This window comes from Astyanax mexicanus, chromosome 2 (assembly GCF_023375975.1).
Source record: "Astyanax mexicanus isolate ESR-SI-001 chromosome 2, AstMex3_surface, whole genome shotgun sequence".
Taxonomy (NCBI): Eukaryota; Metazoa; Chordata; class Actinopteri; order Characiformes; family Acestrorhamphidae; genus Astyanax; species Astyanax mexicanus.
The window spans coordinates 70,732,220-70,760,191 of NC_064409.1; the positions used below are offsets into that span (position 1 = coordinate 70,732,220).

Below are 27,972 nucleotides of genomic sequence, written 5' to 3' on the forward strand. Positions count from 1 at the left end.
TATTTCTTTATGTAAATACATATATACGCATAAAAAGGAATGATTTGCTATACTTTTATATGCATACATACTTTTTGCTATACATATATACGCATAAAAAGGAATGATTTGCTATACTACAATAGGCCCCCATACGCAATTATATACAATCCTTAACCAGTTATATATCCGTATACACCATTATATATAATCTTAAGCCATTAAGGCAGAAGTGGTAAAATGATTAGCTATACGAGTCGGCTCTTCTTGGTGTGAGAGCTGATCTGAACTGATCTCGGTTTCACCAAGTAACTTTTTTTAATGAAATTCAATTTTTTTTTAGATGCACTAGTATCTAGATATATCATAGAAAGTGTAAATATCTCACCTGCAGACCAGTCTCCCGACAGGGTCACTGAGCAGCCAGCTGTGCACTCGGTTTGTCCATAACCTTCGTAAAACTGAACAGAAGTAGAGAACATATTAAGATTAATTGATAAAATTGAATTTAAAATCTATATTTAAAAAAAAGAAAAAAAAAAGTAAAAACTTGTTTTTTAATCTGACCTGGCAACCCAGTGCTGCACGCAGGAAGGTCAGTACAGGAGCAGAAACTGGAGCAGCTCCGGTCATCATCAGCCGCACACAGCCTCCTACACTGGCCTGCAGGGGGCAGCAGAAACATGAGTTATAAGAGCAAGTAGCACCAACAGAAGATGATTGAGTTCATTCATGAATGTGTTTATATTACAAGGTTCACAACTAAGTGGCACACATCTAAATCCAAAATCACCTTTATGGAGTAAGAATGCTGATCCAGGATCAGTTATAGTTTATATAGTATAGTTTATAGTACCTTTAATCAAAGATGCTTTATAAATGAGGCCCATTATCTGCTGCTTTAATCTGATATAGATCTAAAGCTTTCAGAGCTGTGTGGCCCACAAATCTGAGCTGTTCAACTCAGATCTAAAACTATATTATATATCTGCTTCTAAGACAAGACAACTAAAATCACTATGCTTGTGTGTTGGACACAGACGGAATTAACCTATTTGTGAAACACACATACAAACACACTAACGAGTAAACACCCATCAAGAGCGGAAAACCTGGGGGTATCCCGTCATCATCCAGCAATCTGGTCATCTATAACCCTGTGCTCTAACCACGGAGTCACCATTTCAATATTCTTTATGGTGCCGTATCCTTAATGAAAATGATCAATTCAAAATACGAGTTGTTTATTCTTATAATGGACAGCTGAGAGCTATATTGAATAAACTGAGTCAGTTTACCATACAAGGATGAAGCCTAGTCTTAGACTATGATCTTCTGTAAATAGAAAATCTCTATTCAGAATGCTGTGTAATCAAAGACTAGGCTTAATCCTGGTCTCGGAGAGTGCTCCATTGTGTGACATGCATTGCACACTAGTGTAGCTCTACACACAATAACTCACCACAATATACCCAACATTCTATTATATCGGCGCACTACATATTATCTACAGTTAGTAATAGTAATAAATATAAATATATATAATTTTTCATTTGTATTGTATCTGCATTGTCTGCTGTCTATTGTCTTGCACTATGTCCATCTTTGCACTAATGTCCTTCTGCACCAGTGATCCAGCCCAACAGTATAACAGTACAACATATAACAGTACAACGACATCTGTATAATGACAATTAAGTTGAATTGAATTGAATTATGTTCAAAACAACAGATTTTGCAATTATTCACAGCAGCAAACCTTTCATAGTTCATTGCCCCTGAATAGTAACTAAATAAAAAAATAAAATAAAAAAAAGCACTAAATACTTTATAAAAACAGTGGCTTCTACAAACTAAATTGTGTGCACTACACAAAAAGTGCATTAACTATTTTTCTATTAATGAACTGGCTGTGGTGGTTTAGTGTCATCTCCACCTCTATGAAACTGGAAGGAAATGGCTTAAATAAAGCATTCTTACACAAAATCACATCATTACCTGAACTTTCTTAAAGATGGCTTTGTCCCAAAAACTGTTTCTCCTCATGATGCCGCTCATCATCTCCGCCTCCTTCCTTCGGAATGCAAATTCCAGTACCCACTTCTTCAGAGGAGTGTTGGCCTGTCCGTATATCTAAAACACATACAAATATAGCTTATCAAGTTTTTGCACCTTTAAACCACATATTAATACAGTTTATTGACCAAGATTACAACATAATTATAGTGTAAGGATGCATAGATTAAGGATGCATAACACAAAATGAATATGGTCCCTCTCTCTAGACCCCCTCAGCCTAGAAATTAATAGTATATTGCTTAGTAATGCTAATCCAGATAAATGTAGATCCAAAGTTTGTCCCATAAATCCCATATTGCTCCATTTCTAATATTTATTATATCACAGTTAGTTCTGACCCTGCAATGTGATTGGCTGAGAGGTGTTCTATGAGTGCTGTTATCAGTCGGTAATGTTCTGTAACCGAAGCTCTCCCTGTATTACTCCACCACATACAAGTAATCTAGCAACTATGCAGCGCTTACAAACCAAACAGCGCAGCTACAAACAGAGCCGCAATGGAACTATTTTAACTCGCGGAGTTTACAGATCGTATAGACTGTTTTTTTCTCATATTTTTTAACTCAAAATATTTTAATAAACAGCAATAATGAAACTATAATGGCCAATATTACACGTTATAGCACTCCCTCTTGTGCATTATTGCTTAAATAGCCTCTACGTCAACATTAATAATTGATAATTACCAATTATATGTCACAATAATAACATCATGTATTGTGCAATATATGAATATATAAACCTTAATTATTTCTGCTGACATTAATATTGCCTTAATATTGTATTTACCTGGCAAGAAATGTCCATTAACATAAATGAGCCAGCATGTTTAACTTCTTTAAAACAGTGGTTTTATTTTAATTGTTTTATTTATTTAGGGGACATATCTTTCTATATTCTAATCTTAATGTCTGGCTATTGTTTATAACTGTAATAATCACAGTAGTTCTTGGACAATGTATCGGCCAAACAGTTGCTAGTATGAATCTCAGTACATCGTGTCTATATGTCTCTGAAACATTCTACACAAAAAACGTAGCTTATCAAACCTTATCAAACATGCGGTTAAGCAGGCGAGGCACCACAGGGAACACGGTGGGCCGCAGGGTTGTGAGGTCGTCCATCAGAACGCGGATATCTCCCTGGAAAAAGCCGATAGAACCCCCATGGACCAGAAGCACGCCCTGTAAATATAAACATGACATGTCTTGAACATCTTGGCAGCTTTGGGTTTACTTTAAGTTGATTTAACATTCTGTACTTCAGCTGCTAGTTCCGTCCATACCTGCACCACCCGCTCAAACATGTGCGCCAGCGGCAGGTAGGAGATGTGTGAGTCACTGGGGCTGAGGGGACAGCTGGTCTAGAAGGCAAGGACAGATACAGACTGTTATATTTCACCATAAACAGATTAGACACAAATGATTCTGCAACAGATCTGGATTATATATGTTTTTTTGACACTTTTTTATATATGGACACCACATTTCTGCTTCTCTGCAGCACAATACTTTCTTCTTTTTTTAAGTAGAGCCTTTGGCCTTATATAGGGGCACTCCAGAACCATCTAGAGGTTACATGACAACATAATGCTCAAATGATTGAAATCAAGATGGTGGGAATCCCAGTCAAAAAGTTTCTACAGCCAGTCCAGGTAAAAATTCTTGTTGATTTTTTTTTGTTTGAAACTTATTACGTTTATTCATAGAAAGCTATTTATTTTTGGAATAATTCGGTCCTTCTGATCCCAGATGGCATGGATAATTTTAAAATGCAAACCAAGCAAATGTCCGGGTCTCAGGAGGATATGACACTTTTTCAAACAACATAACATAATTCACATTGTGTCAAAGAGGCTGCAAGTCTTTAAAACTGCTTTTTAAAGATTAATTCACCTCTGTAATCTTTGTGAAGGCAGAAACATTGGATACAATATTCCTGTGGGTAAGCATGGCCCCCTTTGGGTTTCCTGAAAAATGAAAATGAGAGAGAGTCAAAATAATGATCACACTGATATGAACACACATAACCCTCTCATACACCAACTGTACCGTAAACAAACACACACACACACGCAGTACCTGTGGTTCCACTGGTAAAGCAAATAATCGCCATGTCATCAGGCTTAGGAGGCTGCAGGACAAGAAGAAAAACAAATATCATTAAGCCACGCCCACTCTTCAGAAACACAGCCTCATCATCAAACAACAACAACGGACATCAGAAACAGACAGAGCAGATGGAGAAACTCACCACAGGCTGCTGCCGATGGGCCTTCCCAATGTTCTACAAAGAGGAACAGAAATAATTTATTATATTAGGGCTGGGGCGACGCATCGACATAATCGACGTCATCGATTACAAAAATACATCGATTTGCATAACGTGCGTCGGCGCGTCGTAAACATGGCGGCGCCTGTGGAGAGTATTAGAGGTTAGATCGGGCCCAAAAATTCCAACTGGCTGTTTTCGGGCTGTTTTAATGAGCGAAATATGATCAGAATTATGTTAATTAACACGGTAACATAGAAGCATAGAACTATTATTTAATTAAAATGATTTTTAAGAACAGCTAAACACAGTTCTGCAAGTCAAACGCGGAGGAGTTCACGTGCGAGAGAGAGAGAGAGAGAGAGAGAGAGAGAGAGAGAGAGAGAGAGAGAGAGAGAGAGAGAGAGAGATTTGCTTGTTCTACTCACAGGTGAAGGTTCTCTTTGATCCCCTCGTGCTCATATTCTAGTCCCATTCATAATTCTGCAGCTCCCTCAGTGTTTTCTGCCGTATTTTGCGGCTAGCGCGAGCGCTTACAACTGACACCGCGGACCGCGAGGTGCCGCCGCGTTTGTGCCGAATCCGACTCTCTGCTGAATCTGACTCCCGCTTCGCGGACAGAATCGGCACAACACCCCCGCTGTAGAACTGCGGTAGTGAAAACAGCGCTTATAAATAAATTAGTTTAGTTTCACTTTCAGTTTTCGTTATTTTTTTTTTTTAATAAAAATATAATTAAAAAACAGACGCCTACATCTCGGACTATTTTCTGGAGCCCGGGTCGGATTTACGGGCGGGCCTCGGGTCATGTCGGGTTCGGGCAGAGAATCTAAGCTCTAGAGAGCTTGGACTCCGGAGAGCAATCTCCAGCTACAAAAAAACGCCAGCGGGCATCTAAAGTTTGGGAGCATTTCACGCAAAAGGGCAACAATGTGGTCCTCTGCCATACGTGCAAAAGGAGCACTTGAAGCGCAAACATCCAGGAGCACTATGTCAACAGGGTCACACAGTAAGTTACCGTTTACATCAGGGTCTCCGCGGGTGTCCTTAAAAAGACTTAAGGCTGTCTACCAAAGGTTTTAAACCTGCCACAGGCAGAAATTATACATTTTTGGTTTATATTTGTGCATGGCATTTCGCAGTTTCCGGAAACAGTAGCATTATTCATAAGTTCAGGTGTTTAGCTAAGCTAGCTGCCTTAAGTTATTTTAGCTAGCGCCGTCGGCGCTGCGGTGTCACACCGTTTTCTGTCACCGTCGGAATTTTGTGACCAGTGCTCACGGTTATGAGCGTTCATTGGCAAAACGGAAGCTTTCTATACCTACACCTTACCCTCAGCCCTAAACTGAACCGTTTTGGCCAGTCGGGGTAAACATTAGAAACGAACACGTTTCGAATCGGCCAGTGCACCGGTCTGCTGAGAACTACTTGCCAGTGGTCACAAAATCTAGCGGTCACAGAAAACAGTGCAACACACGGTTGTGGTGTATGGGAGCTTATCCATTTTTAGCGTTATAGATCTAAACAACGTGCTGTACATGTAAGTGATTATAAGTGTGGGGTTTGGTTTAGTAGGCTTGTGTTGTTGTTGTTGTTGTTGTTATTATATATAAATATAGTAATTTATCGTTTGCTTTAAAACGTAAAATAATTATTTAAATATGTTTCTCAATGAATAGATTAGTCGACTAATCGAAAAAAATAATCGTTAGAATAATCGTTTAAAAAATAATCGTTAGGGACAGCCCTATATTATATATTTATTATTACTGTTCACTGTACTATAGGAACACATTCCATTATAATGTCACTATTATATTCACTATTACTGTATCAATCAATCAATCAATCGACCTTTATTTTAATTTGGTAAGACATTAAGGGTAACCCTCATTTTCAATACAGCCGAGCCTTTACAAAATTAAAGGGACTGAAAAATTATAAAATTATAACACAAGCAAACAATATTAAAATGTAATAATAATAATTATTATTTAAATATTAAATATTATTTTTTAAAAATTATAAAATATATATATTTTATTTCATTAGAAATAAAATAATTCAGAATAAAAGGAAATGCAGGCAGGCCAAAATGTAAAGCAACAAAATGAAGAGATAAATAATTAAAATAATAACATATAAGCACAATTAAAGAAATAGAGGACTAAAATAACACCAAAATTACCAAAAAGTAAATTGATGGAACTAAAATAATACGTATATATATATATATACACACATATACACACACGTATTTTTTTTATATATATATATATATATATATATATATATATATATATATATATATATATATATATATATATATATATATATATATATACATAAACATATTGTTGCTTGCACTGTAAATGTATTTAATTACAATTACAAAAATAATTTTAATTATTGTATAATTGTAATAACATGCACAGAACATCTACACAGATTCTTATAGTTGTGTATCAATAAATGTATCCCAAAATTGACTCTACATTGCTCACTTATGACCACTGTTTGCATATATAGTGCAATTATTTATCCTCATTTATTTTTCCCTTTTAAACTGTTTTTAACCTTTTTTATTCTAAATCATATTTATTTGCAAAAAAAGTTGCATGTTCGCTACTTTGCACTTATGGTAAGATGATAACTGCATATCACTGGCTTGTACTCGTACTTTCTCAAAGACTTTTGAATTGAATCCAATCTAATTGAATGAACACAGTAACTAAGCAAGGTGAAGAGCTGTGGTGTTTGTGTGAGATGGTGTGACAGAAAGCAAAAAAAAAAAAGAGAGAGCAAAAGGAAGGAAGGAAGGAAGCAGCAGAAGATTCAGACACAACACAGACAGAGCAAATGCAAATAAGGGGGCCTTTAGGCGAGACAGCAAAGTCACAGATATACAGAGTTCTTCTGTACTTCTGTACATAGAAAGGAAACCACGCGAGCACACAGTACATCATCATATAACTCTACAAGCCACTAACAGCCTACTGGAGACTGCATCTCCAAACCATCACTGATCATCAGTAAATTTTACATATTATTTGCAAATCAAGGGAGCAGAGTCTGGAGGAAGAGTGGAGAGACACACAGTCCAAACTGCATGAGGTCTAGTGTGAAGTTTCCACCAATCAGTGATGGTTTGGAGAGACATGTCATCTGCTGGTGTTGATCCACTGTGTTTTATTATCAAGTCTAAAGTCAGTGCAGTTTTGTTTTCCCACAAAATCTTACAGCACTTTATGCTTCACTCTGCTGACAACTTTTATGGAGATGTTGGCTGTATTCGGAATGGCATACTACTATACTGCGTACTGCATACTGCACTAGTATGTACTGCATACTACACACTGCCCAGTATGTAGTATTCGGTACTGCAACACTTTTGATTGTAGTACCCTACATGGCCCCATGACACACCAGTCAGTCCTCTGTAGTGCTCCGAATTCCTCACAGTGAGTTGTAAACAGAAACAACCCAAGAAAGTTCCAGTTATATTTAAATACGTTTTCCTATTTATTTTAGTAGATTACTATTTTCATCTATGTAAGTACCATCAAGAAGAAAACATTTAAACAAACTCTTATTCATATTTACACAATCTCAACTATAAAAGAAATGAGACACGTTGCACAAGTGAAACAATTTTATTAATTTGTATTCAAATCATTCCCTTATTTAAAAGAAAAATATGTAGTAAAACTGAGGGAATTATTTATTAAATCAAAAGAACGATTTTTTAAACAAAGGTAATTATTTATTAAATTAACAGAACGATTTATTGGAATTATTTATTAAATAAAGAGAACGATTTATTAAAACTGAGGGAATTATTTATTAAATCAACAGAACAATTTTTTAAACAAAGGTAATTATTTATTAAATTAACAGAACGATTTATTGGAATTATTTATTAAATAAAGAGAACGATTTATTAAAACAGAGGGAATTATTTATTAAAGTAACAGAGTTATTTATTAAAACTGATGGACTTATTTATTAATATAACAATCATTTATTAAAACTGAGGGAATTATGTATTAAAATAACAGAATAATTTATTAAAACTGAGGAAATTATTTATTAAAATATCAGAATAATTTATTAAAACTGAGGTAATTATTTATTAAAATAACAGAATAATTTATTAAAACTGAGGACATTATTTATTAAAATAACAGAATAATTTATTAAAACTGTATGTTGCTGCACACTGCGGAGGGTCCCGGCCGCGGAGAGTGTTCGGCGCGGCAGCGGAGGGTCCCGGCTGCGGCGGAGAGCGCTCGGCCGCGGCAGCGGAGGGTCCCGGCCGCGGAGAGCGCGCGGCCGCGGCAGCGGAGGGGCTCGACAGCGGTGAGCCGATACTTTCCAAAATAATTCCCTTAATTTAAAAATATATATATTTCCATAATTTCAAAATCTCTCGCACTCGCCACCATCTTGTTTTTTTTCTGAAGCGAGCTGGAGGAGCCAGCCGCAATGCATGTTGGGATGCAGTACACCACGAAGACAGCTCTCCATGCACACTGCGAAATCGGAGCGGAGTAGTACACCATCCGGGTACCTGTAGTGCACTACAGATTCTCAGTTTGGTCGCATACTGCGTACTGCATACTAGCTTTAGGCAGATTTAGTACGCGAGTAGTATGTAGTATGCCATTTCGAATACAGCCGTTGATTTCATTTTCCAGCAGGACTTGGCACACTGCCAAAAGTATCAATTGATCTTATGTAATATTCTAATTCTCTGAGACACTGGTTTTTGGGTTTTCATTGTCTGTAAGCCATAATCATCAACAAAAACATTTTCATTACATTTCTGAAATAAAGAAAACAACTTTTCAATGATATTCAAATTGTTTAATATGTACCTGTATTTATTAATTAACTTTATTTAAGATTTTTTGCATTTTGCAGTGTAGTGTACAAGGGCAGCAGAAGGGATGCATGCTAGGCCCATAAGCAAGGCAGTCTTGACTCCTGGATTCACCTAGCTGCCTGTATAATGGATTGATCATACTTCTGACTTTAACATAAAGGTTTTGTGTTGATCCTCCTCTCACCTCTGCCTCCTTCATGCTGATGATCTTCACTCCACACTCCTGGCCTCGAGCCACCAGCGCTGCATCAATCTCCTCCATTACGATCAGCATCCGCAATGAGTGAGCCTTTCCTGATACGCCATCCAGCAGTAGACCGGCCTTCACCGCCACATCACACACCACCGTGGAGATACCAGCTACACACACACACACACACACACACACACACAAAAAACACACACACACACACACACACACACACACACACACACACACAATGTGAATATTCACTCAAAAGATAGAAATCTGTACTGTAAAACCACAAGTGAGATATAAAGCAGCTGTAGACTGCACTGAAACAGATCCACTATTGATGAACAAAAGACCTACTCTTCTCCATGATGTAGTCGATGGCCTCAGCGCCCAGCGTGTCGTACAGGGGAACGGCTACCAGCGAGTACGTGTAGCAGGCCAGCTCTGTAATGGTCCACTGCGGAGAAAAGAATAAAGAATCAGCTTTACAGCTCCTCACAGGTCTTTAATAGATGTTATTGCTCATATGGATGCCTATCATTTGTAATCATAACTGAAATACCTTCTAATTTTTTTGAGGGGCTCCAACATGCAAATAAACTATGTAATCAATAGTGGTGTTTCTGTTGGTGTTTCCATTAATAAAGGCATTCAAAGAATATAAACCAGTTAGGTTAACATGTTGCAAAATAAGACCAGTGTTTTTAATATACTGCTAAAGGAATATAATTGTCATTCGGAATAATTAAACAGTCTTAATTGGTTGTAATGTGTCTTATCAGGACATCATAAGAGAATAGAGTTTTTTTGGTTACTGTTTTGCAGCTATGCTATAATATTCTGGTACTGTGAATATTTGACAGTGCTGAAAAAATGAGCCAAAAAAGCAGAGTTTTAGTGTTTTGGTTTGTTTGTTTGCTTGTTTCCTCCAGGAATCCTTCTTAAGGCCAATTTATACTTCTGTGCTGAATCTATGCCCTAGTCTACGCGTACTGAGCGAGAGTGTGCTACGCAGAGGAGCACGTTTTACTTCTGTGTGCGCGTATCAGTGGCTCTGCTGTTTCGACCGTCAGCCAAGAATGTGTGGGCAGGAACGTGAGGCCCAGCGGACCAATCGCGGGTGCGGCTGTCCGCGTTGCGCACATCATATTTTCCGCATTTTAAGGCACACTTAAAATCCTTTAATGTATGACTTTTACCAGTCAGGTATTAAGTAGCAGTAAAGCCACTCCCCTAAAGTGTAGCATTATACAGGAGTTTCAGTGAAGTTTCTCCAGCACAGAGACTGGAGAAAACTTTAGTATTATTACCCACCAACCACACAAGCTCTTTTGCTGTTCAGAGGTGAGAATTATCTGCCTATTGCCTGCTGCTGACCCCGGCTAGCACTGCTGGAGTTAGCTGCAGTTAGCCACTAATGCTAATACTGCAGCACCCAGAGGAAATCTGGAAATCTAAGCTTACTGTAAATAAGCACTTTACTCACCCCAATAAACAGTTTTCAGGGGAGAAATCTGTGTACGTTAACATTTTTTTTAGCATTACAGTTTTGTTTACTTAATTTAGCTTAGCTTTACATGTCTCACTACCCAGCGGTGAGACCTGCTGAATTAGAAGGAAAACATGGTGACACTCCTGTTCCTTACTAGTGTTGCATAATGCAACGTATAATCGGTGCACCTTATAGTGCGAAAAAAATATGGGGAGGTGTGCGCCAAGCTACGGCAAGCTCAAGCAACGCAGAAGTATTAACAAAGAAGAATGTACTTACAAAGAACAAACTATAACATTTAAAAATATATAATTCTTAAATAAATATCACATTTAAAACCTGAGACAGCTGACTACTGGTTTTAAATAGTAAATTCAATGGTTATATTTATGTTTTAGACACTGTAACCCTGTAGCATGCTTAAATCTGTAGAAAAGTCTCACCTCTGGTCTGTTCTGAGCAAAGATGCCGATGTACTGGTCAGTGTTTTTTGAGTGGCCACTGTGCAGCAGTGCTGAACCCAGGTTTGCTGCTCTTTCTGCAACCTGAGAAGAAAACACCAAACAAAATACTTTAAACCAGTAACTGAACAGAAACACACAGAGATTCCATTAGAACTGATGCAGGTAAACATAAACACAGTAAACTGATTCTAAAGAAAGTAGTTGAGATATTGTGAACTAGTGAGAAATACTTGGGTAAAATTGGGTGAAATAAACCCCCAACCCCAGTGAGTGCGGTTAAATCCATCACCAGCGCCAATGAATTAACATCATTTAACCACAGATTATTTGTATTAAATCCCATATCAGTAGCTTTATAATGCTAATCTAAAATTGCTAAAACTTGTACAGAGTACTGTTTTACAAGTGAATAATTTAAGTTCCCTCAGTAGAGTATAAATGACAGAAACAGTGTACAGCATGATGGGTAAGACAGAGAGGAGAACAGAAAGAGAGATCATAAGATTTTTGAGAAATTGGGCAGATAATATCTCACAAATTCCTACCTCTGAATAGGACAGCCACTCATAAGGCTTCTTTGGCTTTCTTGCCCCTAAGCATCGTCCATTATCTATAAAAGGGAAGAAAAACAGAAAAGAGATTAACAAACAAAGCCTAACCTAATCAGCTTTTTATTTGATATTGTTAATATGATATTACAGGCCTTACACATTATTACATTTCCCTCAGCCCTTACTAAATTTAATATCAGAAATATAATATAATAATAATAATAATAATAATAATAATAATAATAGGCAGTATGTTTGCAATTTTATATAAAGAAAGTGATTATAAATAGACCAAGTGTTTGAGTTCCTTTCTATGAGTGCATTTTCACTGCATGGTATCTACACAGCTTGATGCTCTTTTGATTTCCATTAGGCAAATCTGGCACTGGGTATCTTATGTGACCTGCAATCCTTGCAGAGCACTGATTGGCCAGAGAGAATTGTCACTTTATGCAACGCAAAGAGCCACAATCCCTTCAGTGGTCACTATTATTACTATGTAGTCACCATATTAGGCCCACAGGCCACCTATTGGTGAGCTCTTCAGAAAATTCTATTCAAATCCATGATAAATGTTGTCGCTGTCATAAGAAAAACATATCACCAAAATGGAAACTTTACAGCTTCCTGAACTTCCTGAACTTTTAGTAAAAGTCAGATTTTAAAGCATTTAAATATAAGTAAAAATGCTTCATAAATCCAGATGATTCAGTTTTGTTCAATGTATGTACTAAACTAAAAATAAACAAAAATGGAGAGTACCAGTGAAAAGGTCAATGTTTTAATTGATGTGTGTAAATGAATACTGAAGTCATTCAGTCTATGAAGGAACACATAAGGAATCATGTAGCAACTTAGAAGTATTAAACAAAACAAAATACTCTGTGAAGCTTTAAGGTGACTTTTATCTGGTTTCTGAAAAGCATCTGATGAGAGCTTATGATGAGATAACATTTTTGATGGTCTTTGTGACTGCACTTGAAGATACTTTTAAAGTTTATAAAATGTTTTAGATTGACTAAGCTTTATTTTTTATTTCAGTATTTTTTTTTTATTTAGTTGAGTAGTTCTTGTCATAACATGGATTAGAACATTACTCAAAAAGAGCTAATTACTGTATACCTGTAACTAGAGGTGTGCCAAAAAATCGATTCACATAAGAATCTTGATTCTCATTTACTACGATTCAGAATCGATTTAAAATGTCCCAAAATCGATTCTAAGGTCCAATCCCATTTCTTCCCTTGGCCCTACCCCTCACGGTAAGTTCACACTGCAGCGGCACGAAGCGTTTTTCGCTCCGCCTCCCACTGCCCAAAGCGACCGTGGCCGCTGCAGTTTGAACTTACCGTCAGACCCACACAGAGCGTAGGTGTATGAGAATCACCGGTAAGATGGCAGAACAAGCATTATATTACCTTAGATTAACGTGTAGTTTTAATGTTTTATGGCAGAATGCTTCATAACAAGCATAAAAAAGATCGCTAGTAGTTTCAGTTTCTGTTAGCTAGCTAACTAGCTAACTTTCCAGTTCCACCTTAAATAACGCTACAGGTGGCAGCGGGCTGCAGCATTTAAGGCGGAACGGAAAAATAACAATAAGCTAATCAGAGCTAATTTCAGCTCCCCATCACAGAGGAATTAAGGAATGGACAATATGAATTAATTTCTCCACCTCCTGCCCCCTTTCTGAAGAAATACAACGGCCTAAAATTAACTAGTTAATCAGCAGCTGCTCCTGAACTTTAGCGCTCCACTGCTATCATCACATCAGCCCAGCAGCGTCACCTACACACCACCGCTAGTAGCCTGGTAATAAAGCAGTGTTATTTATTATTTATTTATTGTTCATTAACGTCATTGTGATATCCCAGTGATTCCTCTGTCACTGAGGACCCACATTCCTGCACATTTTATTGTTTTTGTAACACATTACCTGCTCCAGGACCAGTGTATATTATGGAGGGTTTTTTTTTCAATAAGATTCATAAGCCAGAAGCAGAAATTTTTATAATTCAAATCGTTTTGAATCAAAAATCGATTTTGAATCGAATCGTGGCCCCCAAAATCGGAATCGAATCGAATCGTGAGATAGTAAAAGATTCCCACCCCTACCTGTAACTCTACCTCTTCACAACTTTACAACTGATGCTCTCAAACACATTAAGAGACAAAAAATTCAAGTAATTAACTCTTGACGAGTTCAGCACAGCTGTTAACTGAAAGCCATTATAGGTGAGAAAATACCAAGCTGTGCAAAGCTGTCATCATTTTATCTATTTAATGAATAGAAATGCCACTTACTGGACACCCTCATGCCTCTGGTGAAGCACTCGTACATGGTTGTAGCATCATCATAGTAAAAAGACAAAAGTGCTCCGTCCTCCATTAGTGCAGACATCCGGGCAAACTCCTCCCCCTGAGAAACAGCGAAAAACACTCGCAAATTAAAAACACAAAACTGAACAGCAGTTAACATTTTCACTGTAGATTAGACTGATTATTTTATTCCAGCAGAGAGAGTGGACTCACCGGCACAGGCAGAGACTGCATGTGCAGGTCACACGGCGGTTTCAGGGCTTTGGGCCGCGTGGCGTACAGGTACGTAGTGACCGCCGCGAAGGCCCCCACTCCCACCAGGGTCCGGGTGGACAGGCTGCGGACATACTGCCGAACCTCGTCCAGCTCAGGCAGACGCAGCTGCTTCAACAGCTCCTGAGCCTGCATGTCTGTGTTCTAGTGGATCTGTGGAGAAAGAGAGAGAGAGAGAGTGCAACAAGGTTCAAGATTAGGACCTCTGCTGATTTACTGTATAATAGTGTTCAGATACAGGCTGGCTGTGCAATTTGTGTTTCTTGTGTTTATTGTAAATTATATGTCCCAAATCTATCTCGTTTCTTTCCATAGCCCATGTTATTCATGTGCTTGTTGTTATACAGTGTTATTCACTGAACATGGAACAAGTCAAAAGTTCAGCTTTACAGAAGGAGGAAAAAAAAAAAAAAAACAATACTTAAATTTCAATGGAAGCCAATGTTAAAAAAAAAAAATATTTTTTTTTTATTGTCACATTTAAAAACAACAAATTACACAAAATTACATGGCACTAAATTTCATTCAGCATTTTTTGTTTTAGAACTTTTCATTGTTCCCTCTAAAAACACAACACTAAATTTCATTCTGCATTTCTCTGCATAATAGTTTGTGATAAACACACATATATATATATATATATATATATATATATATATATATATATATATATATATATATATATATATATATATATATATTTGCATAACAGACATGCACAACAAATGCAACTGTAGGATGGATTGATTATTGGCATACACTACTGAACAATAAAAATAATATTAAAATTAGGGATGAACAATGATATTGGAATTATATATCAGTATCTGCTAATAATTGCTCCTTTTTTCCTTTTAAGAGTCATCGGCATTGGCGAATAGGGCCAATATTTAAAACTGATACTTGCTGATGTATTTATTCTATGCTAAATAAGTTTTAAAGTTATGAAGATGTACTGGGGTAGGTAGTCTCTCTGTAAATCATGCAGAAAAGAGTACTGTGAGAAACATACAATTAACAACACTGTGAATGCTCCAGCATTAATACTTTAATAACAGGCTGCATTATGTCCTCTGAACAGTAAGACCTGAACACTGTGATCTGAGTCCCGAGTTTCAGGGGGTAAAGGTTACACGGCAGGCTGAGTTATCAGTTTTCTTATCATACACACAGGCACTCGTCAATATTCTCACACCTCAGTGTGAACTAGAGAAAGACGCATATACACAGCTCTGGAAAAAAATTGAGAGCGCACTTCAGTTTCTTAATCAGTTTTTTCTGATTTAGCTATTTATAGGTTTATGTTTGCGTAAAATGAACATTGTTGTTTTATTCTATAAACTACAGACAACATTTCTCCCAAATTCCAAATAAAAATATTGTAATTTGGAGCATTTATTTACAGAAAATGAGAAATGGCTGAAATAACAAAAAAGATGCCGAGCTTTCAGACCTTAAATAATGCAAAGAAAACAAGTTCATTATCATTAGTTCAGAAATCAATATTTTTGGCTTTTAATTACAGTTTTCATGCATCTTGGCATCCTCCATCGGTCTTACACACTGCTTTTGGATAACTTAATGCCGCTCCTGGTTTAAAAATTCAAGCAGGGCTTGATGGCTTGTGATCATTTATCTTCCTCTTGATTATATTCCAGAGGTTTTCAATTTGGTAAAATCAAAGAAACTCATCATTTTTGAGTAGTTTCTTATTTTTTCCAGAGTTTTATTTATTTATAAATGTATTTATTTATTATTAATAAAAATATTAAATGTAGAGTAAACTCAAATATTCACAAACATACTTAAAACTGGCTGTTTTTTGAGCGTGGTTAAATAGACACAGTTTTATCCTACAACACAATGTGAAACGAGAACAATATTATGAAAAATAGTTGGATAACGATGTAAGTGCAGCAGTATTAAACAATGCTATATATTATATAATAGTTAACAGTATATACCCAATAGTATTATTGTGTAGTATACAACAGAGAGAGACAGCCCATGACTTTTAGAGCCTATAGTACCTCAGCAGTGTGGATATCTGCCTGAGGAGGGTGAACAGGAGTAACCTTAGGCCTTGTTTCCAAAACACTAGGACTGAAGATGCCTCTTAAACAGCACTGTTTTCACACTTTGCATGGATAGTTCATGCAGCCACTCTTTATTTTTTTGCTGCATAAAGAAAACATTACTTAATCAAGGCACCATTGTAAAAAATGTCAAGTTGATATCACATTTTCCAGTGATTTCTGTTTCTGACAGGAATTATGCCTAGTAATTATGCAATAATACACTCAGGGTAATGCTATAATGCTTGTTATACCACAGTTCCATTATCGCTGTTTATTGACAGATTTTGAGTGAAAGAGGATTAGACAATACAATGTTTGGTTATAAAAACCTCGCAAATTAAAATAGTTTCATTGCTGCTCTGTTTGTAGCTGCGCCGCTGTGAGCTCTGCATTGTTGCTAGGTTACCTGTATGAGGCGGAGTAATACATGGAGAGCTTCAGTTACCGTGCATTACCAGCTGATAATGGCACTCATAGAATGCCTCTCAGCCAACCACATGGTCGGAACTTACTGCGGTATATCAGACTATATGTCCCTTTCAATGTAAAATCTGCACTCAAAATGCACTTTGACTGATCAACTAGTTTGATAAACATAGTCATTCAAACTTTGCATTGTATTAAATTTCACATGTTGTGATATTTTAACACATCCCTATTTATAAGCCACATAAAATAACTTTTTTGTATACTAAATACTGTAAATGTTTATTGGAAAGCTTTAGCCTTCAAACCGCTTAAGACAGGCAACACTTCAAACACTACAGGACTCATTTAACACACATTAATTAATTTGCTTTTTCACTTCATCAATAAAGATTCTCAATTGAAAATCAATTCAGCGTCTAGAAAGGCAATTAAACTGTTTAACCAGAGCAGAGCACAAACACAGCATATCTGCTTACGAGGCTAAACCACACAAACTATTTACACACACCTCGAGATCAGGCCAACAAGCTTCAATGACATTTGATTTGTGTAATTTGTCAGGACTAGACACACAAGTCTCTGATAACGATTTTGAAACTCTACAGTCAACAGAACACAGCTCCAGTCCTCTTTTAACCAAAAAAGACCCATAGTGACGAGTAATAAAGACCCTTTAAAAGTACTCTGTCCCTCACTTTAACTCATTAAGCTATGTGTGTCTATGTGACACACAGTGCTGTAAAGAATTAAGAGACCACTTCAGTCTCTGAATCAGTTTCTCTGATTTTACTATTTATAGGTAAATTAACATTGTTGTTTTATTCTATAAACTACAGACAACATTTCTCCCAAATTAAAAAAAAATAAAATTGTCATTTAGAGCATTTATTTGCAGAAAATGAGAATAACAAAAAACATGCCGAGCTTTCAAACCTCAAATAACGTGAAGAAAACAAGTTCATATTCATAAAGTTTTAAGAGTTCAGAAATCAATATTTACTGGAATAACCCTGTTTTTTAAATCACAGTTTTCATGCATCTTAGCATTTTTCCTCCACCAGTCTTACACACTGCTTTTGGATAACTTTATGCCACTCCTGGTGCAAAAAATCAGGTGCAGTTCAGTTTGGTTTGATGGTTGTGATCATACATCTTCCTCTTGATTATATTCCAGAGGTTTTTAATTTGGTAAAATCAAAGGAACTCATCATTTTTAAGTGGTCTCTTATTTTTTTTCCAGAGCTGTATACTGAACATCCTGAGAGCATCATTACAGGAAAGTGTCTGAATGTGTCTTTGTTCATCTGACCTTATTTACAGAATGTAGGAGTGTAGGAGGTTAGTGCTGAAAATAAAATGAGCTCCTTTAGTGTATTTTCTGCTTCTACAGGTTTGTTTTACACATTTAAACAATTCAAATGATTTAAAGACATGATTTATGTTCTATATGACTAGTTCTGACTCTTTGTTTCTAGAACAAAATGTTAAAATAGTTAAAATGTTAAAAGTTTTTCAATTGTCTTGTCATTTTTTTTTTACATTACTTTACATTACATTTGGCAGACGCTTTTGTCCAAAACGACTTACAATAATGATGTACATAGAGTAATAGAAGTTTGAGGTAAAAAAAAAACATTAAAGATAGGGCCTAAAGGAGGTCAAAGGGGAATAGTGGAATAGAGGAGGAAAGGAGGGGAAGAAGGAAATGAGGTGTTATGTTAGATTGGGATTTTAACCTATAAATATGTTCAAATGCATGTGTGCTCTTTATCACAATTAGAAAGAGAAAAAAAAACACATGATTAAGTTTTAAATTTTGTGCACCAGAAATAGACCTGAAGTAGGGCTGCAAATAATGATTATTTTGTTAGTTGACTAATTTGATGATAATTTTTTTGATTAGTCAGCAATTATTTCTGAGATATCCTCCATCTCTAAAACAATAGAAACAGCTCAATATGAGGTTTAATTGGCATTTAAATGTCTAGATGTTGTTTAAACGTGAAAAGTACTGATATTTAGTGAGTAATTATGTAATCTGTTAAGACACAGACTAAGTTGAGTGTAAACTGTATGAATGAGCCCTTTATCCATCGCCCATTGCGCTTCTGTCCCCAGCACTTTGTGTAATGCGACACTGTTACTGTTACAAATTAATGATTAGCCGACAAAAATTGTTGTTGAGAAATTTAAATAATTGCATTTGTCGATTATATATAAGGAGGAACAAATGGTGAATAATTATAAAAGAGTGAAGCTAATTAAAACATGTTTTAAATGAAATGTAGGAACAGTGGTCATGACTACTACCTACTCACCTAGGAGAGTGTGTGTGTGTGTTGACAGAACACACTAGGTTCACTATAACCCTGTCAGGACACACTGCCCCTTTCACCTCTCACCCAGTTCCATTATTATCACCGCCAGTAGGACGTGTCCCAGCCAGCCATGTTGAGCGTGCGGTGCAATTATAGGGTAGAGTAAACTCCAACCACGCTCTGGAATGAGCAGAATCAACACTACTACTACTACTTATCACTACAGTCACATTACCATACACTACTATGGAAATCTGTAATACAAACCTATAGAGTAGATTCAGAACAGCAACAACTCTTTACTGCAAAACTACCAGTATACAGGGTTCCTGCAAATCAAGACCCAAAAAAAAAAAAAAACACTGAACTGCTTGAATTTTTGCACCAGTAGTGACATGAAGTTATCCAAAAGCAGTGTGTAAGACTGGTGGAGGAGAACATGATGCCAAGATGCATGAAAACTGTGATTAAAAACCAGGGTTATTCCACCAAATACTGATTTCTGAACTCCTAAATCTCCTAAATAAATACGAACTTGTTTTCTTTGCATTATTTGAGGTCTGAAAGATCTGCATCTTTTTTGTTATTTTAGCCATTTTTCATTTTCTGCAAATAAATGCTCTTAATGACAATATTTCTATTTGGAATTTGGGAGAAATGTTGTTCGTAGTTTATAGAATAAAACAATAAGGTTCATTTTACTCAAACATAAACCTATAAATAGCAAAATAAGAGAAACTGATTGAGAAATTGAACTTTTTTTTAGCACTGTAAACACTATGCATACAGACCTACATACTAAACCTACAGAGGACACTCACATCTCTTAATGCAAAACTATAGAGGTTATTTAGACCTGTATTGTGACTAGGAAATCTATATTAAACCTGTGCTTTTATTATACAGAGATTATTTAGAGGAAAGTCATGCCTCTTTGGTGCAAACCTATAGAGGTGACTCCTATCTTTTTTAGTTAACATCTGTAGAGGTTATTTAGACCTGTATTGTAAACCTACAGAGGTCATTCAGCCCTGTGTATTACACCTCAAAAGGACATTCAGGCCTGTGTTGTAGCAGCTATATTGTAACCTATAGCTATGCTGGAAAATACACCAGTATTAAGACAACAGATTTGAGGTATCGACATCTGAACCTTGAATCCACCTTCCTGGACTTTGTAATCTTTGGTAGGTGTGACTCTCCGTAGCCAATCGATTGACTGCCACCTTAGTTTCTAATGATAACAAAATCCAGGACTAGAAACTAGATCCAAAGTCCAGATATGATGACCTGGGCCCTAGTGATTATTCATATCTCTTTAGTACAAAACCAGAGAGGTTATTCAATCTTTACACAGCATATAGGGGTTATATGTATTGATAGAGGTCATTCAGTCTCAAGGGACAAACTTGTAGATGCTCCTCAAATACATTCCAAGTGCAAATTTACAGAGGTTATTTACAGAAGTTATAGTGCAAACCTGCAAAGGTTAGTCATACATCTCTGCAGTGCAAACCTACAGACATTATTTAGATCTATACTATATATACACACACCATAGTGGTCATCTATATGTCTTTAGCACAGAATTACAGAGGTTACTTACAGCCTTTTACTCCTCCAAGGTGAGCGCAAAGGTGAACAAATGCCTCCACAAACAAATATCAAAACGTGAATTCCACACAAGTCTTAATCACACAACAAAAAGCGATCAACTCGATCGGTTTCTTTTGTGTAGAACTTGTAAAACAGGCCAACAGCTCTAAACACTGAGCCGCGCTGAGTGCTGTCAGATAAACTCAGTGTTTGGCCTGGACTCAACATGTCCCACACACACTGCTGCCAAAACAGAAACCCAAAAACACACACACACACACACGCCTGCAAGTTTACCTGAGTCACAAGGGAAGTCCAAACGCAGGCAGGCACTGTGCAAACTGCTCTATCCAATGACTGGAATTGGAATTCCTGGATAGGCCCAGCAGAAACAGGTAAGAGTCAGCCAGCATTAAACAGGCTGGGTTTATGTGCAACCACAGAAGACCTGACCAATCCGAAGGTCAAACTAGGACCGGCCCCTCCCTGCTCCTTATTGGCCCATCTGTCTCTGAAATGTGCCCGGTCAGCCAGTCCCAGAGCAGAGAGGACAATACACTTCAAAGACACACTGATTAACAAGCCCGAGTTAAAACACAATCCACCTACGACAAAACAGCCGATTCTGACAAGATATTAAGCTGAAAGAGACACTGATGAGGTTTAGCTGCTGATTGCCTCACTTTAACCTCAGTCTCCTTGACTGTTTTCCACTCAGTTCACTCTTCTGCTATTTTAAAGTACATTTATTACTGGAAACTCAATGACTTTGAATCACACAGCTCATTCTACAGAACTGTGGACCTTTAAAACTAGCATTAGAAATGGAATAATAAACACTTTTGCTTGTCCAGTTAAAACATGAAACTTTCAATATAAGCCAATCCTGATTCACTGGGTTTTCATTACAAACTACTGAGCTTTAAAAAAAAAAGCCAATTAAAAAAAGTTAAGAAGCACTCAAATAGAGTTAAGTCATATAGAGTTAAGACGTCACTCATATAGAGTAAATACTGATACCCGTCTGACATATCTACTAAACATACAGTCACATTATGCTTAAAGGTCTCCTGTAGTTTATCTGCATAAGGTCAAACAAACTACCAGGGAAAAGTCCAGATGACTCTAAAAAGCATTATAGTTAAGTCTAGGAAAATCCCCAGCACTTCACCGATTCCTCAAACTTAAAGGAGAAATTACATAATGGTTAATAGCAGTAGGTAAAAGTTAGTAAGCTTTATAGTAGCTGCAATGGTCTCAAAATATAAAAATACAGATTTTTTTTTAACATTACTTTATTATTTTTTTGTGTATTTTTCTCCTGCTTCTAGGTTTACTTGACTGTATTGCCCGTCTCCTCACTGGGTGTTGCCAGAAAGCTGACTGGCTCAGTGTTAAAAAGATGTGGTTCATCCGTAAACAGACCCTGAGGCATTAGGAAAACTCCCAGTAATATTTTAACCAGTAAGCAGACTCCACAAAACCTACTTATAACTGGTTTCATTACATAGAAATTTGCCATCCCGAAAGAGTCCCAAACAAGCATTATTCCCATCCTGTGTGCTATTTTTACCAATATTAGTCTTGAGCCCTGAGGGATGCAGAGTAAAGACAAAATAATTTTATAATGAAAAATGACATTTCTAATGATACGATCTAATCAAAGCCAGTGTGGAGTGATGCATTCTCATAAATGCTGCTCTTAAAGTGTCAGAAAAAGACTCTTTATAAAAATTGATTGCCTGAATTGTCAATAGGGGGTATATATTGGGGGAATATCTGCACAACACAAGTTTAAATTATTACTTGAAATCAACACACAGAACAATGTACATGTAGGCTATTTAATTTATGCCACAGTGAAAACGTTGCAAAATGTGTGTGTGCTGGGGAGGCAACATGAAGAGGAGAGATGCATCACGGCTGGACAAGCTGGTCAGGAGGGCCGGGGCAGTGGTTGGAATGGAGCTGGACTCTCTGGTTACAATAGCTGAGAGAAGGACTTTGGATAAACTGCTTTCTATCATGAACAATGATAGTCACCCACTTCACACCACCATCATGAAGCAGAGGAGTGTGTTCAGTGGCGGACTGCTGTCACAGAGCTGCACAACAGACAGACTCAGAAAATCCTTCATTCCGAGAGCCATCAGACTCTTTAACTCCTCCCATCGGGGAGTTTAATCCAGGCACACCACTTGGACATTATTCAACAACTTAATTATTTATATTAACACTTCCCCAACCTCGCTTACATTAAAGTATACTTTACTCATGATGGGGTATTCACATTTTCACATTCTCTTTTTAGAACTGTCTTGTAACGTTTGCATACTTATATTATATTATATTTCTATGTCACATCAGTCACTTTCGTAATCGATGTCATTGCACTTTACTCTGTTAATTATTTAATTATTTATGACCATTAGCAACATCTACTGCACTGTTCCGTTTACAGATAGATCCTTACCTTGTATAGTTAGTTTTTTTTTTTTTTTTTTTATAGCCTTATATATTTTCTATTCTTCTGTGTTTTGATTTGTCTGAGTATGTTTCTTATTGTATTGTGTTGTTGCTGCTGGATGCCTAAATTTCCTTCGAGATAAATAAAGTATCTATCTATGTATCTATCTATCTAAATGAATGAAACTCGGAGAAAAAGCTTAAGTATTCAATATTCAACATTTTTCATAATTTATAATAATTAGTATAAAATAGGTCTTAATATTAACACTATACATAATAACCTAAATATGTAGTGACAATTTCTCTACATATTGGGGATCTACTGATCATTCTGGTGATCAATCAAGAAATCAGAGCTGCAATACAAAAGCTAATTTTATTTCCTTTACATTATTTGAATCTGACAGCTGTTTTTTTTTTTTTTTTTTTTTTTTTTTACTTTATATCAAAATCTCATGATGGATGGATTCATAGAATTGCTTTGTATATTTTTGTTAGAAACTGAAACTAAAAATAAAACTTGAATACCAATGGACAAATATTAAACATGTTTTTCTGCAGGTTTTCATTTATTTTGTCACTTGTTCACCAATAAATATATTAAGTAGCATAAATATACTTTTGTCCTGCTTTTTAAAGCAAACACAATTACAATGGCAAACTACAATTTTAAAATAATACATTTAAACACAAAACCTTTCAGCAGATAAATCAACAAAACACAATATGACTTAATATTAATTAGTCACTGATCTGTATAAATTGTCCTTATTCTGTATATCATGTTCGAATGAATATTTCAGATGCTTATTTTATAATTATTGCAGCTATAGCTGAATGATATGGCCAAAAATTTATACAAATTAGAATATTCTGCTTAATTTCTGTCAATACAATCAATATATTCAATCAATACAAATCTGATATCTGTATAAGCAAAAGAAAATTACATAAGAATGCCACCAACAGATATCTGTACCTACAAACTTCTGAAAACTGATTTAGTATATTTATGTAATACACTGTGTTATGGACATCTTGACATTGATACTGAATTATTGCCCAGCTCTACCTGTAACCCTATTAAAAAAATAAATAATAATCTATGCCTTTTAATCAATAGTTTTCTTCTTATTGAGATAAACAGAGTAATTGTGCCTCTAATCTACAGCAGACAATGCGAATAACTTAATACCAAAAATTCACTTCCATACACACTCACTCAGACGTCACACTGCACTCAAAAGGCTGACACAGTCAGTCTATTGATTACCTTGATTATCTGTGATTGGATTAAAGAGACAGTGGCTGTATCATCTTGTTGACTTCCTCTGTGAACTGCACTCACATCAGGGGTCAGAGAGAGCAGCTGCTGGAGTGGGCACTCGCGCGGTCACATGCTCCTCCAGCCTTTCCAGGCCAGAGGTAACCCGACCAGACCCGGGTCCTCTAAACTTGGTCTGTCCGGGAAGACAGACCAATGGAAGACCCCAAGATACGATCATCCGATGGGGGGCAGCCATCCGATGGGCACTGCCCCCTCCCCACCCCCGATCCCACTCCCCCACCTCCAACACTGAGACCAGGCCTGCTATTTAAAACCAGAGGCACGCTGATCAGAACACACCATGACGTAGAGAAACACTCCAGCTGCTGCTTCAGACACGTAGCACAGCAAGCAGAGATATACGCTCATCTCACACATAGACTGAGGAACGAGTGTGGCCTCGCCTTTAATCGAATGGTGACAATAAAACCAAAGAACCATCTACAGAACAGACAAGACACCACGGTTCAGGTTCTACGACGCTAATATAGACAACAAGTAACGGACGCTTACAGACAGAAGTTAGACATATCATATCGTATCGTACGCAATAATATCGCTTACATTTTTAAATATTGTGAACGATATTATACCCTGAAATATGGTGCCATATCACCCACCCCTAATTATCACATCAGGGTACTACTTTTTGCTGTTTTTAGCAAAAGAAAAAAAATCACACTGTTCTCAATTCCTATTATATAATCCTGGATATATAGAGATATTTGGAGTACACTTTTATTAGTATCATGACATTCTAAATCTGAATTTATCCAATTCTATTACGAATCTGATCAATTTTTTTTTTTTTATTATCTCAGGTAAGAGTGTGCCATATCATATTATATGCAATAATACAATGTAATTTTCATTTTGTTGAAGTAGTGTATTCTAGAAATATATTAGAAGTATTCTAGAATTACTTTACTTAAATTAATTAGCATTACAGGTCTTGCCACCCAGTGGAGAATATGGGAATATGTTCTTCCTGTGTGAGAATCTACAAAATTGGAGCTCAAAACACAGCAAAACCAAGTCATAAAGTGCAAATCAGGCCTGCCCTATGCTAACTTTTAACACTTGCTGATGCTAGTTTTTGTTTACTGACCCTTATGCCTACCCTGTTTCAGCTTGAGCTTGTTATGAGACATGAGAGAAAAATCAGAGAGGATCTGGAATAATTTGTGTATTTTTTACACACAAAAAGCTATGCTATAACAGGTGGATTCTGCAAATAATCACCACCAGTGCTGTAAACCGGTCAATAAAAGTTGAGCCAAAAAATCAAACATAACAGAAAATGCAGAGTGGTTTATGCTGAGGTAAAATAACAGGGTTGTAAATAGGCCTGTTAAATGACATAGCATTTTTTGCACCTTTAATTAATGTGTAAGATGTTTTACGCTTAATGTTCAGACTTTAAATCTCTTAGACCTACACTAATGTGTCCCACCAGGCTGGTGTTTGTCCTTTACTGACTTTCTAGTGACTCTACCCCCATTCATTTATCAGGAATGTTTAGAGAGCACATTCCTCCAGTTCCTCTCAGCAGACTACTGGGAAGACTTCACAGTCACATGATCTCATGACTCAAATCATACAACACAGAGATCACATGCTGTGACAGTGAGTGTATGTATAAAAGAGATGCATTATAACATCGTAGACATTCATTAGTTGAGGCCAGATGTGCGTTACTGTTCCACAGAGTGCAGCAAATCAAATATTTGAGTGTTGAAGCCTCCTCTTGTATGTTACAAACTAGATGACTGATGTTCCTGAAGTCCTATTTAATGATAATAGTTTGGAATGCACACTGATCATATCAGCTTTCTTTAAAGAGATATCATCAAGTACTTAAAAGAGAGTTTTTAGCAGCAGATGCAGCAGCATCAGATAAACACTACTCTTGACTGAAGAACTGATAAATGGTTATACAGAGGCTTCTGTAGAAACATATATGAAAATTTAAATTTCCAGAAAGGTGCATCTTAACAAAAACAACAACAGGAACAAATATGAAAAAGAGGAAGAGGAAGAAAAGTAGCAAGAGGAAACAGATCAGTTGTTCTCTATTCACTATATAGTGCAATACTTTGTATTGGCTCTAGAAACATAGTGCACAACAATCCAACAACGTATGAACAATGTATCCTCGCAGATATGGAATACTAGGAATGCAAGGTGTTTGTTAAATATAAATTATTTCGTAATTTGCCCAAAAGTGTTTTTTTTGGGGAAAAAAGCTAACATACATTTAGCCTGTTACATTTTTAAATAGAAAGAAAACAAATCGAGAACATGTAAAAATGAATGAAATCCTGGGGAGTGGTCCAGCAGTCTAAAGCGCTACCAATATGATAGGAACAACAAACAGAATTGGTCTAAGAAATGTATGCAGAATATTGGGATAAATGGACAGTCTTCTTCCCTTATTGGTGAAACTAACACCTTGTAATAAATAGCTATATACAAGATGTATACAGAGCTGGGTGTAATACTATGTAATCAATTGTTTACCTGTAAAATGTTTTTGTAAGCAATTAAGTGTATTGTATTGTGACACTTTAAAGGGGCCCTAAACCCCCTGATTTTTGCCGACTTCACCCTCAGTTCAAGTGTGAAAAAGGCAAAAAAAAAATAAAATAATGGGAGGGATAGTTTGAGAGGGGCACTGGGTGATGTATGGGTTTAGGGGCAGGGCAGGAGGGAGAGCTGATTGGCTGAGCTGCAGGAGCAGCAGTGTGCCTCTGATAGCAGCTAGATGCAGAGGGTTGGTTGTCAGCAGAAAGCCGGTATTATTAATAGACTGATCTACGAATTGTGATGTGTCTGTATACAAAAGTACACGGACATATAATCCTTTCCTATAGCACAGTTGAACCTGAGAGGGCGCTAGAGAGGCAGAAATGACCGCAATAAAAACATTTTTTAAAGGTTAGTAAATAAAATAAAGAAAATAAAAAAGGACTGGTACGTTTCATTACTTCAAAAGAACACATTTCAGCTATTCATGAAAAAATATATTTTAGAGTTTAATGGCCCTTTAAGAAATCTAATATATTGTAACTGCTTAAATCAAATGTTATATGTTAGGCAAGTTTATTTTAAACAAAACACAAAATGAACCACTGTCTGTTTCTAATCTTTACATGTAAACTATTAATTACATATCAATGCTGTGTTTTTGAAAATCAATTTAGTACTGCAAATCAAAATATAGCAATACTTTAATATATAGATTTT

The 27,972-nt window shown here is 36.5% G+C and overlaps 1 protein-coding gene across 3 annotated transcripts in view; it reads right to left on the reverse strand.

Moving 5' to 3' along the window:
• The window catches only part of acsl1b (acyl-CoA synthetase long chain family member 1b), a 39,405-nt gene that overhangs the window by 4,866 nt on the left and 6,567 nt on the right, over positions 1–27,972 (reverse strand). The window contains exons 1-15 of one of the 3 annotated variants that reach the window (XM_022672019.2): positions 21,228–21,358; positions 14,450–14,662; positions 14,222–14,336; positions 11,912–11,976; positions 11,346–11,447; positions 9,768–9,867; positions 9,399–9,574; positions 4,312–4,344; positions 4,140–4,191; positions 3,954–4,027; positions 3,344–3,421; positions 3,108–3,242; positions 1,978–2,112; positions 547–642; positions 368–440 (exon numbers count right to left, since the gene is read on the reverse strand). In XM_022672019.2, the coding sequence (XP_022527740.1) occupies positions 368–440; positions 547–642; positions 1,978–2,112; positions 3,108–3,242; positions 3,344–3,421; positions 3,954–4,027; positions 4,140–4,191; positions 4,312–4,344; positions 9,399–9,574; positions 9,768–9,867; positions 11,346–11,447; positions 11,912–11,976; positions 14,222–14,336; positions 14,450–14,644 (1,429 nt within the window). In that variant the 5' untranslated portion in view covers positions 14,645–14,662; positions 21,228–21,358. Of the gene's footprint in view, positions 1–367; positions 441–546; positions 643–1,977; positions 2,113–3,107; positions 3,243–3,343; positions 3,422–3,953; positions 4,028–4,139; positions 4,192–4,311; positions 4,345–9,398; positions 9,575–9,767; positions 9,868–11,345; positions 11,448–11,911; positions 11,977–14,221; positions 14,337–14,449; positions 14,663–20,940; positions 21,163–21,227; positions 21,359–27,972 lie in introns of those variants that run through there. The other 2 variants (XM_022672020.2, XM_022672021.2) reach the window with 2 other exon arrangements.